Source organism: Anolis sagrei, chromosome 6 (assembly GCF_037176765.1).
Source record: "Anolis sagrei isolate rAnoSag1 chromosome 6, rAnoSag1.mat, whole genome shotgun sequence".
NCBI lineage: Eukaryota > Metazoa > Chordata > Lepidosauria > Squamata > Dactyloidae > Anolis > Anolis sagrei.
This window is the reverse complement of record NC_090026.1, coordinates 82869457-82885039: the sequence shown is the minus strand read 5'-3', so window position 1 is coordinate 82885039 and position 15583 is coordinate 82869457. Positions and strand designations below refer to the sequence as shown.

General features: G+C 41.1%; 1 protein-coding gene and 1 pseudogene across 8 annotated transcripts in view; both read left to right on the top strand.

The window, feature by feature from the left end:
- Positions 1-15583, top strand: part of RBMS3 (RNA binding motif single stranded interacting protein 3) — a 911371-nt gene that overhangs the window by 779575 nt on the left and 116213 nt on the right. For all 8 annotated transcript variants that reach the window (XM_060781878.2, XM_060781880.2, XM_060781882.2 and 5 more), the window contains one exon: positions 13372-13478. In XM_060781878.2, the coding sequence (XP_060637861.2) occupies positions 13372-13478 (107 nt within the window). The remainder of the gene's footprint in view (positions 1-13371; positions 13479-15583) is intronic.
- On the top strand, positions 5327-7977 carry LOC132778674 (kinesin-like protein KIF15; annotated as a pseudogene).

Here is a 15583-nt window from a genome sequence, read left to right as displayed (position 1 = left end):
TGCTTTTCAACATCTACATGAAAACGCTGGGAGAGGTCATCCGGAGTTTTGGAGTTCGGTGCCATCTCTACGCGGATGACACCCAACTCTTCTACTCTACTACTCTTTTCCATCAAAATCCAAGGAAGCCCCCTGGATACTGGACCAGTACCTGGCTACTGTGATGATCTGGATGAGGGAGAACAAGCTGAAGATTCATCCCAACAAGACAGAGGTTCTCCATGGCAGTCCCACGTCTGATCAGGGTATAGAGTGGCAACTTGTGCTCGACAGGGTTGCACTCCCTCTGAAGACACAGGTCCGCATTTTGGGGGTCCTCCTGAACTCAGTGCTGATACTGGGAGGGCCTTCACACAATTAAAATTTGTGCGCCAGCTATGTCCATACCTCATGAAGTCTGATCTGACCATGGTGGTCCACGCCTTAGTAACCTCTAGACTGGATTATTGCAACACACTCTATGTGGGGCTGCCTTTGAAGACAGCCCGGAAACTTCAATTGGTCCAACAATCGGCAGACAGACTGTTAACAGAAGCAAATCATAAGGAGAAGTCAACCCCCCCCCCCCCTTTGTGGGAACAAGAGAGAGAGCTTTCTCCATTGTAGCCCCTCGGCTTTGGAATTTGCTACCTAGTGAGATTAGGCAAGTCCCCACTCTGGCAACCTTTAAGAAAGACCTAAAATCCTGGCTCTTCTGGCATGCCTTTGACGAGTGAACACATATCCCCATATCATGTCCATCCCAACTATAGTTCTGTCTTCTAGTCCTTTCCGGCGGGGAAGCTGAAGGGGAAGGAAAGCCGAGGCAAGGAATGGTCCCCGGGGCAAAGGGTGATCCAGGAGACATGGTTTCAGTTTCATCAAGTGCTGAAGGCGATGCTATCAGCCATTGGGCCGAGTGGGGTTTGTGGGAGAAGGGGACTACCTGTCACCCCCTGGTACGTTGGTGTTTACCACAGGGCTGCTGGGGAGAAGCCAGATGCTGGTTGGCCCCAGGAGAGGAGAGTTGCTCGTTAAGTTTAACGGCGACCTGAAGCAGCTGTTTTACTTCATTACTAATGTGAGACACTTTATGGAGGACTATGGGGATACCTTCCCCTCAGAGGGAGCATTGATCCACGCGGTGGGGGGCAACCTAAAGGAAGCTGCCGCTGACTGGTTGATGCAAATGTATGACACCTGACCGCCCGAGCTAAGGAGGTTAAACGATTTCCTCCGAGCCCTCTGGGAAAGTTTTCAGGACCCCTTAGCCAAAGAAAAAGGCAAGAAGCAGCTAGAAAGGATATACTAGGGAAATAAGACTGTGTCTGAATATGCCCTGGAGTTTAAGGCAGTAGCTGGCCAAATTAGAGACTGGTCAGAGATGACCAAATTAGAATACTTCCGGGCCGAGTACATTTGCGAGCAGATGTACTGGAGTGGGCCATGCATCGGGGCAATCCAAACAACTTAGATGATTGGATCATACTGGCCGGGAGGGTCGAATGTGACAAGGAGCAAATGCCATGACGTTCTCGTGAAGGAGGCAGAACCAGGCATCCAGCTGCAGGCCAAACTGGGGGGATAAGGCACCCCTCCCCGAGAGGGCAGTCAGCAAGCCAAGAGAGGAAGGGAAGGCAGGGAGCATGCTTCACCTGCGGCAACGAAGGGCATCGGGCAGCCGAATGCCCAAGGGGATCCAGAATCCGGGAGATACTTAGTGAGCCAACAGACGAGGATTCTTTTGACAGTTTTGATGCGAATGAAATGGATGATGGGATATCAGATTCTGGGTCTGATGGGATGGATTGGACAAGGGTTCAAGAGATTCAAGATATTTGTGCTGAACCCACAAGCAGTGGCACATTTGAAGGTTGGAATAGTGAAGACTTGGATGGGACTTGGGGAACTTCAGGATTAAACCACAGATGGAGTACTTGGAGGAGTGGTGGAAGAAGCACAGCTGGGAATGGGTTGGACCAAACTAGGGGCGACTCTAGTTCGGATGAGGAGCTGCAACAAGATACAGCTGGAACACGGGTGTTGGCTGAATCAAGTTCTGATGAGGACTTGTAGATAAAAAGGGAATGTTTGCTATTGTAACCTTGCAATCGGCAAGGAGTCTTGTTGGGCGCTTTTGGGATCTTTGCTACAGAAGACGGGTTTCAAAGAAGACTTTGGGACCTGCCGTATTGCCCCGCTGCTTTGGCTTCTTGTGTTTACTCATCGGATCGGGACCTGACCTGGCAGCTGTTCATCTCTCTTTGGATCGGACCGGATTGGACTTCATTTCTTATCGTTACTCTCTCTCCACATCTATGGCTGGGCGTTTGGAGCTGGCGTTAACTACATTCTTGCATTTCAGTTCCTGCTGTGTTTGAACCTTGAGTTTCTTTTTACAACCCTTGAAAGGCTGCATTTAAGCATTTTTTGAGTTTAATTCAAGTTATATCTCTGGTGAATCCAGATTATATTCTGTTGGGGTTTTTGGGGTCCTTTTGCCTGTTTGGGCTTTTTCACACTGTAAACTAAGTGTTTTTTGCCCTGTGATTTTGTTTTGGGCTAACTCTGTGTTTGTTTGAACAATAAACTATACTGCTTTAATTGGCTGGCGTCTGACCTTGACAACTTACATATGGAAATGGGGACTCATAAGGAAGCTTTGCAGTTTGTGATATCCTTGATGGCACACCAGCCCATCATATTGGGGATTCCCTGGCTGGGATGGCAAAACCTCCAAATTAACTGGACAAAGGGGATGTTTACCTTACAGGATGGGAGCTGTACATTCAAGGACCCCTTGCAGTCGGCCCAAGAGGCAAAGGCCAGAGGGACATTAGCCGAGGCCTCCCCCAAAGTACCTCTAGAAGACATCCCGAGTGTATACCACGAGTGGGCTGAAGTCTTTAGTGAAAAGGAATGTGACCAACTGCCTCCTCACCGAAAAACAGACTGTGCCATTGAGTTAGAACCTGACGCCTAGTTGCCAAGCTCAAAGCTGTACGCAATGTCAGAACCTGAAAAAAGGGCCCTCAGAGAGTTTATTGATAAAAACCTAGAAAGAGGGTTCATAGAGCCATCAAGCTCACCTATGGCAGTGCCCGTGTTGTTTCGGCCCAAAGCGGATGGGTCGCTGAGACTGTGCATGGACTACAGAGGCCTAAATGCTATCTGCACATCCAACAAATACTCCCTCCCTCTGATGACTAACATCCTAGCTCAATTGGGGAAAGCTCGGATTTTCACTAAACATGACATCAGAGAAGCCTTCTATAGACTGCGTGTGAGGAAGATTGTTGGAAAACAGCTTTTAATTGTCACCTAGGCCAGTATCAGTTCAAAGTCTTCCCTATGGGGCTAAAAGACAGTCCCTGGGTATTTATGCAATTCGTCAATGAGATCTTCCATGAACTGCTGTATAAGGGGGTGATTATCTAATTAGATGATCTGCTTATATATTCAGATTCCCTAAATGAGCACATTAAAATTATCGAGAAGGTGCTCCAGATATTAAGAGAGAACCAGCTCTACATTAAGCTCTCCAAATGCGAGTTCCACCAAACTGAGCTCAACTACCTGGGATTCCGTATCTCCACTAGGGGGCTCGCTATGGACCCGGCTAATGTGCAAGATGTATTAGCATGGGAGCCACCACGTACCCAAAAAAAACTTCAGGGATTTCTGGGGTTCGCTAATTTTTACTGGCAGTTCATAAAAGACTTTGCAAAAGTGGCTCTCCCCTTGACCGAATTGCTGAAAACCAAAGGAAAGGGGGAGACAAAAAAGATAAAAACCCCTGGGGCTAGATTGCTGTGGTCCCCTGAATGCCAAAAGGCTTTTGACGAGCTAAAAGACAAATTCACTAGCCAACCCATCCTTATTCATGCCCAATTGGATAAGCCCTTTGTGGTACAATGTGACGCATCAGAAGCAGCATATGGGGCTGTGCTGTTACAAGCCGATGAAGAGGGACAGCTAAAGCCATGTGCTTATTTATCCAAAAAGTTCTCAGAGACTGAGAAGTGCTGGCACGTATGGGGAAAAGAGTCGTTTGCTGTCCGGGCAGCATTGGCATATTGGTGCCATTTTCTGGAGGGGACTATGACTCCCTTTGATGTGTGGACTGATCACAAAAACCTGCAAGCCCTCAAACCCCTCAGAGAATAAATGCCAAGCAGTTAAGATGGGCTCAGTTCTTCTAGAGATTCAATTTCACCCTTAAATTTGTTCCGGGCAGGGACAACCAATTGGCAGATGCCCTTTCGCGCATGCCGGCTGCGGATTATTCAGCACCGGAAGAAGTGGGAACTGTTTTCTCCCAGCAGCAATTGGGATTGGTAGTGCAGACTAGGGCCAAGTTTAAGGAGCGGCCACCCCCCACAGGCCAGCTGCCCCAACTGCTGGAGGAGTTGAAAAAGGCAGCCATGGGAGATGAGTGGCTTGAATCGCATCAGAGTGACCTAGTGCAGAATCAGGGGATCTGGACCTATGGGACTAAATATTACATGCCCGCAAGCATGCGGAAGGAAATACTGAGACAGGGCCATGACTCCAAGCTGGCGGGACACTTTGGGTTCACCAAAACCCTTAAACTGTTAGCTAGCCAATTCTGGTGGCCCTCATTGCGCAAAGATGTGAAAGATTACTTACAGGAGCACTCCACCTGTGCAAAACACAAACAGAAGGTGGGCAAACCCTCGGGATTGTTACAATCAGTAGCAAATCTTGCCCAGCCTTGGACTGAGATAGCTATGGACTTTGTGGTGGAGCTGCTTGATAGTAATGGATATAACACTGTTTGGATGGTAATAGACTTGTTCTCCAAGCAGGCACACTTTGTACCCCTCAAAAGGCTCCCCTCAGCTCCAGAGCTGGCTAAATCGTTCATGCACCACGTTTTCAGGCTGCACGGGTGTCCCCAGAGGATTATAACAGACAGGGGCACTCAATTCATGCCATGGTTTTGGAAGTACTTCCTGGGCATGTTGGGGGCAGAGAGGGCTTTGAGCACGGCCTTCCACCCGGAGACTGATGGGGGCAACAGAAAGGGTTCAAAAAACCCTACAACAGTTCCTGAGGTGTTACTCCACATATCAGCAGGACCAGTCGGCCCCCCTCCTAGATGTGGCTGAATATTGTTATAATAATATGGACCATGCATCCACAGGAACTTCCCCTTTCAAGATAGTGGGGAGCTGAGATTTCCCTCCCTTCCCGGGGCTTACTCCACTACGCCAGGGTGATGCATCCCCTAACGAGTGTGGTGAAAAGATAGTGGCTTCCTGGCCACAAATTAAGGAGGCACTTGACCTGGCTAAAAGAGATTACAAAAAAATTCTAAGGAAATTGGAGAACTTTCTGTCAGACATATGAATTTACAACTGCAACTTATTAATGTCACGCTAGAATATGAAAAGGTCCTAGAAGAAAAAACAAGCCTACAAGATGATTATGAAAATCTCCAGGAAACACTGAAATTTGACACTGACCAACTGACACAGCAGGTTTTTGACAGCAAGCAGGAAAATGAAGCACTGAAAGTTTATATTCAAAGTTTGATGGCACTGTTAGAAAGTGAAAAAGAACATAATCAGAAATTATCAATGCAGTTGCAAGAAGATGAACAAAATACTTCCAGGGAGCACCTGAAAGATCTTCAAATCTTGGAGCTAGAGAAACAGTCCTCTGAAATGATGTCAAGATGTGAGGAGCAGGAAGCAAAAATGCTGGAACTGGAACAGAGCTTAGCTGCTGCTGAAGAATGCATTGCTTCCCTGCAGAAAACAAATGCTGCTGAAAAGGATGTTGTATCAGACCTGATGAGTCAGATTACGGAGATGAGAACATCTGTTTGTCAGAAGATGGAATGCATAGAAGTACTCACAAGTGAGCTGGAAGACCTAAAACATAAGTACACTTCTGCTTTGGTTGCAAAGGAAGAAAGCAGAACAATTCTAGATGACCAAAAGAAACAAATTGAAGGTTTAAGAGAGGCCTTGGAGAGAGCATAAGCACCTGACAGCATTAAGAGATTCTTTCTGAGGAACTGCATCATACCTCAGAGCAGCTAAGCAGGTTAACAGAAGCTTCTAAATAGAATGCAGCACTTCTCCAGTCTGCACAAGAAGATATAATTAGAAAAGATTATTATTATTATTATTATTATTATTATTATTATTATTATTGTCTAGGGCTGGGCGGTTTCGTTTCGTTAATTCGTAATTCGTTAAAAATTCGTTATTTTTTTTATAACGAAGCGATAACGAACCATTCTGGAGCAACTTAAAAATGAAACGAATTTTTAAATTCGTTTCGTAAATGCTTCAGATTCGTTATGTATTCATTTCGTTATCGGTTTGAGGTCATTTCGTTATTATTTCCGCATGTCTGGGGCAAGTTTTATAGTTGTTTTTTGTTTAATTAGTGAAAAAATTATAATATCACACCAACAGTCAACAACAGAGGGAGAGGGAAGCTTCAGAAGTTCCCCCTGTCCCATTTGGAGGTTTTTTAGCGTATTGCACTGTCGCGTCCGCCATTAACGAATCGATTCGTTATTGTTTCGTATTTGTTTCGTTAATGTTTCGTAATTTTTTTTTACATTTACGAAATTTCGTAAATATCGAACTTTTTAAAAGAAAAATTTCGGAATTCTTTTAAATATCGAAACGCAAACCCCCCCAAAAAACAAATCGATTTTAGAAACAAATTTTTCCGTTGTTACCCAGGCCTATTATTGTCATGTCAGGAGTGACTTGAGAAACTGCAAGTCGCTTCTGGTGTGAAAGAATTGGCCGTCTGCAAGGACGTTGCCCAGGGGACGCCCGGATGATTTGATGTTTTTTTAGCATCCTTGTGGGAGGCTTCTCTCATGTCCCCGCATGAGGAGCTGGAGCTGATAGAGGGAGCTCATCCGCCTCTCCCCGGATTTGAACCTGCGACCTGTCGGTCTTCAGTCCTGCCGGCACAGGGGTTTAACCCACTGTACCACCGGGGGCTCCAGAAAAGAAATATTAATTCAAGAACTTCAGGAGCAGCTGAGAAAAAAGACAGAAGAACTGGAACAGGAGGATTGAATATGAATCTAAAGTGCACCAGTTAGACTGTGTTATGGATTCTTTTGCTGCGGCACTTCCAGAGACTCCCCAAACTCCATCCCATTTTGATGCAAATTTTGCAAAGATATTAGAACCACATGAGCAAGAGATAGCAAACCAGAGAGCAGCCACAATTATCTTGGAAAGTCTTGTTACTGAGCTAAATGAAGAAAGAGAGGCTAAAAACAAGGAAATTCTAAGACTAAAGGGTCTTGGAATTGGAAAATATGCGTCTTGAAATGCAGGTAATAATGGAAAATAACAGAAATCTCCAGAGCCAACTTGAAGAATCCAGAAGAGGAAGGCAGATCAGTGGGACAAACAATCCAGATATCCAAGAACTGAGAAAAAAGGAGAATTAACTGAAGAGAGACTGGCAAAGAATAAACTTGAGGAAGAACTGTTGAAAGTCAGATCAAAGTTAAAAAGAACTAGAGAAAACCTTGAAATTTAAGAGCTTACTTTTCATGAAAAGATTGAAGAGATGGCACGATTAAGAGCTTTAGAGTCAACGGCATTTGATGAGAAACAGCAGAAGATATCAAAACTAGAGGAAAAATGTGAAGAAAGGATTAAAATGGAAACGGAAATGGCCCTTCTAAGGAAACAGATTTGAGACCCTGGCTGAGGAGAATGGAAAACTGGTCGGTCACCAAAATGTAAATCAGAAGATCCAATATCTCGTGAAACTGAAGAAAGAACATGCTAAACTGATGGAGGAAGTAGACGTTCTTCGAGCTGAAAATGAAGTCAAGAATCATTATAGTTTACTGCCTCGATAAATATTAGCAATATCTACAAAGCAAAGAAATAGTAATTAATGTTAGTCCCATGAGCCAGAATATCTCCTTGTTCAAGTTAGCAAGCACCAATTAGATGGATGGATGTTCTGTGTCTTGCTGTGCTGACAAATCAATCCTAATCACATACGTTCTGTGCCACTTTTCAGCACAGCTATCTCCCCTGCTTCCCAAACTGGTTTGGTACAGGATGATTCCTGTAAAGTTCAGGCTAAAACCTAGGAGTTGCTGCACCACCCTATTAAAATAGGACCTAAAGTTCCTGGTTTCCAATCTTTCCAAGAAGGCAGTGGATTTCACAGAATGAACTCATTTGGGACTAAATAATACCTCTAATGTGTTTTCTACCATGTATATATGTTGAATGTTCAAGCAGTAAATCTTAAGACTATGAATTAATTCATCTTTGTATTACTCGAAAATGTTTTGTACAAGAAAGTTTTTGTTTGTTTTTTAAATGATCTATCTATCAAATACATGTCAAGGCAGACTCTTGCCTGTTAATATGAACAATGTGATTTTGATATCCTAGACTTCCTTCATTTTAACGAGTTGCTGTCTTTGGAAGTTATCCTCCTGTTGAACATTGATGTCAGCACTGTGATCCAGCCTGAAGTCACATGCATGTATGGTAATCTGTTAATTCCACAAGACTTCCTTGTTTACATTGAAGTGGACATGAATTCCAAATACTGAACTGTTAGTACTCAATAAATAAAAAACATAAGGGGGACATGTTTTGTGATTTATCATTAAGTTAGCCTTAGTGCAAATTTAATTATATTAATACTTACTAGTTCTGTCTTCATGACACACTTTTCCTTGTCTTTAATGAAGACTCAATCCCATTGTTCAACCCTTCTGAGCTCCCTCATGGACACATACTTCTCCATTTACTTATATCACCCAGGGTTTTATCAATCTTATTCTGTGCATTTGGCCCGCCCACCGTGCTTTTATTTTATTTCTTCATCACGTTATTTGGCATCAGTTTATTTCATTTTCTGTTATTTTCTGTATTTTATTTTGATGTTATTATTTGCTGTTTGTATTTTATTTTATTTTCTTGTACTGTAATTCTAGGCTTGGCCTCATGTTAGCCACTCCGAGTCCCCTTTGGGGAGATGGTGGCAGGGTATAAATTATTATTATTACTATTACTATTATTATTACCCTATGTATGCACACATGTGCTTTTAAGTAGTAATTCTGATCAGTATTTCTCATTCTCATACCCCTGCTTCTTAAATAAAAATAATCAATTTGTGTTCAAAGAAATAGTTTTGTTTCTTTTCCCAGCTGGTCTTTTAAACATTCTTAAGAAGAAATTATAAACATGTTTTAAATCATTTGTATTAATTGTGCTGTTGAACATGTTTAATGTTGCTTTGTCTTTATTTCTTGTTAAAATCTGGCCATACAATTTATGAGTGGAAGCAGAGAGTTGGCCTTATGAGGAATCCACAGGCCAGGAAGCTTCAACTCACCTAGAACTGAAGATGTGCTACTTTTGGGGAAATGATTTTCCCTGGAAACAATCTTTACATATAATGCTAAATGAATCCTGCATCAATTGTTTCTAATTTGTGAAGTGACTTGCCTTGCCCAAAGATAAGTGTATGTATGATCATTTCTGGTATCCAAGGAAGTATGGAGTGGGATTTCAGTCTACTTACAATGGATCCTTAGAAGAAGAAAAAACAATTTCCATATCTAGTTTAGCTACAAGTTCCCCTATTTTAGATCTCCAGCCTTTGACACCACCTCTTTGAGGAGAGGATGACTCTTTTGCCTCCTTCTCTTTTTGTTCGCAATGTATTCTGAAAATGTAACCTCCCTGGAACTACTTTCATTTTTTTTTTAAAAAAATAAGTACTAGAAAGGTAATAACTTCTTCCTGAATGCTGCATCAACATAATAAAGCTGTTGTGCTGCTACCGAGCCATTTGTGTAAGGAGTCTTTTCCTTTGCAATGCTATAATTCAGATTTGACAAACAAATTGATACCAAAAAAAATCTCATTACCATAACTGCAATAATAACATCAATTAAATAGAAATCTGGAACTACAATATTCTGTATGAGATTTCGCAGAATAACTTAGCTATATATTTCTATACCCACCAACTCTGGCAGGTGCAAAAAGTAAAAAAAAATGCTGATGGATTGTACTTCCGTATTTTAACTTTATCATTTCAATAAAGACTCTATTGTGGTAATTCATGTATTTCGACTTATTCCTTGTGTCCCAGATATAATAGACTTGGTAGAGCTCAGTATTCATGATGGTGAAGAAATATTTTATAAAACATAGCTTTGTTGCTATGGCCTAACATTTATTCAGCTACATCTTATTCTAAAATCCAGTATCCTTTTATTTGTTAGTAAACTCAGGGTTTTTCTTCTAAAAATGTATTCTTCCAATTCTTGCATATGATGGCAATTATTATTGGTGGTTTCTTTTTGTTCCTCCCTGTGTGCATGTGTCTGTGTAGCTTTTTGAGTATTTGTTGAACAATTGTGCAGTTGCTATACTGACTCTTATGATGAAAGACTGGGCTCTCAGCTGGGAAGCATAAGCAAGGTCATCTGCCAGCTGTCTTAAACTATGAGGATTTAATGGGGGAAACTAAGCTAATTTGATTGTTTGGCAAAAGCTTCCTTTGATCTTCTTGTATTTATTTCACTTACTTAATATGTGAGCGTGGGATGCTGAGAAACACATAAAGAGTGAAAACATATTACTCCAAACCAGCTTGGCCCTCCCCAAAAGAGCAACAGTATTTCTGCTTTGACAAATATCAGTTACAAATGGATGACACAGCTTAACAATAATAAAATGTCCAACTCCGCAGGTCCAGTTCAGAAATGCAATCTTGAATACAAGAGGGTTACACTGAAAAACTAACATATGCTCCCTTTTAACCTGCAGATTTTCTAAAGAGGCCACAAGTAGACAGCATAAAGCAGTGTTTCTCAGTCTGTGGGTCCCCATGTGTTTTGACCTACAACTTCCAGAAATCCCAACCAATTTACCTGCTTTTTATGATTTCTGGGAGCTGAAGGCCAAAACATCTGAGGATCCACAGGTTGAGAACCACTGGCATAAAGGAAGCAGCTCATGCTGTAATCTGGCTCCTACACAAGAGTTTAAGCCTTTGAGCTGCAATACAAGTATCTAGAGCAATGGTTCTCAACCTGTGGGTCCCCAGATGTTTTGGCCTTCAACTCCCAGAAATCCTAATAGCTGGTAAACTGGCTGGGATTTCTGGGAGTTGTAGGCCAAAAACATCTGGGGACCCCAGGTTGAGAACCACTGATCTAGAGGGTTAGATCCAGAACTGTTTGAAAAATGAAAATCTACCTTTTAATTGTTATAAAAAGAAATACTAGTATTATTCCTCATCCCCCCCCCTCCCCCCGAAAAAATGGCTCCTAACTTGCACAGAGAACACCTGCATTTATGGAAAGCTGCTCCGTGTGGACCTGTTGCTTTTCACATGAAAAAAACAGATGAAAAATGAAATGGAAATTATGTAACTGCTCCCCATTGCGCACACTGGCCTGGGTCAGGGGTGAGTCAGCAAAGACTTGAACAGGGCTTCTTAACCTTTTTCAGCTTGCAATCCTTTTTTCCCTATAGATGTTTATGTGGTCTCTAGTATATAGGTATATAAAACAGGCATACTTTTTTTTTTTAAAAAAAGGTTAAATCTGTGGATACAGAGGACTAATTTTACTACAACAGTAGCAATTAGTTGGGAGTACATAAAAAATCAAGCCCTTAAGTAAAATATAGTGGCCCTCAGTATCTGCTGAGGTTGGTTCCAGGACCCGCAATGAATATCAAAATCTATGGATGCTCGAGTGCCATGATATACAAGGGTGTAAATAATGTTCTTTATATAAAATTGCAAAGTAAAAGTTTTCCACATACACACACACACACACTCACATATGGCATTGGTGGTTTAATGCATGGATACAGAGGGTCCATCTTATTACAGCCGAACTCTGCAGGAAGATTAAGGTACAATCCTTAAAATAACAACAACAAGCAGATTTCCTGCAAGGAAGGGAGGTGGCGGTTGGGAAGCGGGAAGGGCAATAAATGCTTAGGGGCTGACAGGAATTTCTTTCTCATCCACCTCCTCCTTCACCTTTATATACCTCCTTTGCTTTTCCTCATCCTACTCCGCTCCTCCATGGCCTGGTTTGTTTCTTCCTCATCCATCCACCTGGCCCCTTAACCCTTCCCTTAGCAGCTTGGGCTTGGCTTTAGCTTTTTCCTTCTTTGATAGCAGCAGCAACATTTGTTCCTACTCTGCGAGGGGGGGGGGGATTTTATGAACCCAGCATTGAGCTAAGGGAACCTGATTCGTGTCTGAGACCCACAGTTTAAGAACCTTTGGTCTAGAAAGATCACTTACCAGGTCAGAATTATTATCAGGGGGAGGAACAAGAAGCTTGAGGCTAGAGCAGACCAATGTCATCAACCCAATAGTCAGAGGCCTAAGTAATTCCCTAACAAACCTGGATATAAAATAGTTTGTTCATAAACAGCAATAAGATTACTTATATTAAAATGCAAAGAGCCAGTACAAAAAAACCCTGCTTACAAAGCTGAGCTTACTAAGTGTTATCAAAAAAGGGTTCTCAGCTGAGCTTGTCTTGGGCCAGATCTCGATTGCCGCCACACTATATTTAAGGAGTATCTTAGAGTGAAGTATTGGAGAAAGCAAACCACAATGAATGCAACAGTCTGTAAAAGTAGGATAAAATAGGGTTTTCTCCTCAAATGTAGCCTAAGACAAATCCAAACAATGCAGAAAGCCTCGGAAAACATTTTCCATAGTCTACTGAGAACCAATTTCCAGAAATCCTCCAAAGGCCCCATCTATACTGCCTTATCATCCAGTTTCTGAATCCATATTATCTGCTTTGAACTGGATTATATGGCAGTGTAGATTTATATCTCAGTTTAAAACAGATCATCAGAAGCTGGACGATATGGCAGTGTAGATCCAGCCAAAATTGATGGTATTTCAGAAGAGAAAGAAAACAAACCATTTCATTGACTTTTGCTGCACCATTCAGAATTTTATATACATTTAGTCATGCTTCCTCTTACTTATCTAATTTGTCATTTTCTATTAATTTTGTCATGCCTCCTCTTATCTAATTCATAATTTTGTATAATTTTTATCATGCTTTCTCTCATATAATTCTCTCCCAAAAAAAGTTCTGTTTCTGCATCGACCCTTGTGTCAGTACTCTGTTAGAATCTTACAAATGTATTTATATTTTCCAATAAATATGGTAATACAGTATAAACTGTCAGAAGAGCTGCAGCTAAAACAAAGCACAGTTAAACAAATGCAAAAGGGAAGATGTAACTTTTGAAAGAAATCAGTGTTATAAAACATGGCACCTGGTGGACTAATACATTCCTTTGGGAAGTTGCTAATATAGACTGGGTTTTCATCTCTCCACAGCCCCAACAGAACCTTTGCTGTGCAAATTTGCTGATGGAGGGCAAAAGAAACGACAGAATCAAAGCAAGTACACACAGAATGGGAGACCATGGCCAAGGGAAGGAGAGGTGAGTCACACTTATTTACAGTAGCTTCTTGGGCATTTGAGCGAAAATGCTTGTGGCTCTAACTTCAGAAACCTTACAATTACAGCATAGAATCTTTCAAAAGAATAAAGATTTATTATGTGAGGAAAATGCAATAAGATACATCAGGTCAAGGTAGAAACATTATTACTTTTAAAATGAATAATATCTACAGGAACTAAGTTCAACCAATTATCTCCAGACTAATGAAAACCTGCTACAGATTTCTGTTCCAGTAAATCCATTTGTTGCAAGTCTACTAGTTCATATAATTAATGAAGATATGTAGACTCTTTATGGGTCTTAAGAGAAGACTCTTATGGAGTGGGGTCTTGAAAGAAAGGGTGCCTCTGTCTTCACTGTTGGATCTCATACTTCTAGAGTTCCCTGGAGCAGGTAACAAGAAGCTATTATGAGGACATACCTTTCAAAAAAGAGGAACACCTAACAATATAAATCCTGTAATTTGAAATTTGAAATTCTGGTTTGTTGCAGCACTGTTATTTGGATGAGTGGTATTATTAGTGCTTCTGTTGTTATGCTATGAGAAATGTATCAAGGAAAGAAAAATGTCTTCAGGTCCAAATATAACCCCAGGGATGCCCATGAGGCCTCTTCATTCTAACAACTTCTGTTCTGTCTCTATTAAGATACAAGGAAGATTTATTGTCATGTACTGATTATTTCCCACTGGGCATTTAGGAGGGATTAATTTTAATTCACCTCTGCTTGTATCATTTCTTTTAAATATTAAGTTAGATCCCTCACCTGTGCCAGGTGTCTAAGTAACTCCACATATGTTTTGCATGACAGAGTCATGGGGTGGCAGGCAGACCTGGCCCTAATATTTTCATTTTTGAAAATAATACTGATGTATTTCGGCAGCAAATTTATATCAGCAGAGCAAATCTGGTTGTTTAACAACTTCAGGAAAGTATTAATGAGAGCCACTGTCAATTTTTGAAACAGAGACCATTTCAACAGTTATTATTCAGGGTGGATTTGTATAATTACACAATGTAATCTGTATTTCATTAAAGTCTACAAACTCATTCTTCTTAGGGCCTTAGTTCCTTTCAGTTAGCTATTGATGATTTTGCAATGTAGCTAGTAGTTTAAAAATGCTTGTTTTTCATTGCTATCCCCAAGCTAGTGAATTTTATGTTAAAATGTTACATTGAAAAAATATATTGTATTGATTCCCTTCAAGAACAACGTAACTGCATCTAGCAGATCATGACATCTCCAGCTTTATAGCTGTTAATCTTTCTTTAAACGCAAATATTTTTAACAAGATAATTTATCAGCCAATCATGTAGTCATGACGATTACATGTTTATCAGATAGTTTCTTCTTTTGCACTGAACAAAATATAATGACAGAGTCTCCATTTCTAAATGACAGCTATTTTTTAATTAAATAGTGACTGCTGGTTGTTGTTGTGTGCCTTCAAGTTGTCTCTGGCACATGATGACCCTGAGGATTTCCTGGCAAGATTTTTCAGAGGAGGCTTGAGAGAGAGAGAGCCTTTTTTTTAAAAAAATAAATAAATAGAATATTGTGGAATATATACCACATGTACTAAAATAAATTCCACATAGCATATGATACTAAACTCATGTTTCTAGGAAATTTCATTTACATGTAGAATAATATGCATGGAAGAGATGATAATTTTAAAATACCTTCCAAAACCAGAGAAGATACAAGATAAGAAGGGAAAAAATGCCTACAGGCAAAAATGATGCTAAGAGTAGTGTTGGAATTTTTGGCTTCTCCAGCTCACATACCACATTGCTGTCAGAAAGAAAATCTACAGCGAAGTACCTCTAATACTCCAGAACTGGTTTTTAGGATCGGATGGAGAGCAAGCATTGTTCCTCATCAGATGTTCTCATAGGGACTGCTTCTGTGATTGGAATGACAGCACTGAATATCAATACTCTCCAGCATTTCATTCATAAAAGCAAGATAGATGTGGCCAAGCAACATTATCATGCCATCAGAACAAAAGAAGACACCAAAACTAGGAAAGATGGCAGCAGTGCTTAAGGGTGCTTCCAGACAGTGCCAAAATGTGAGATTAA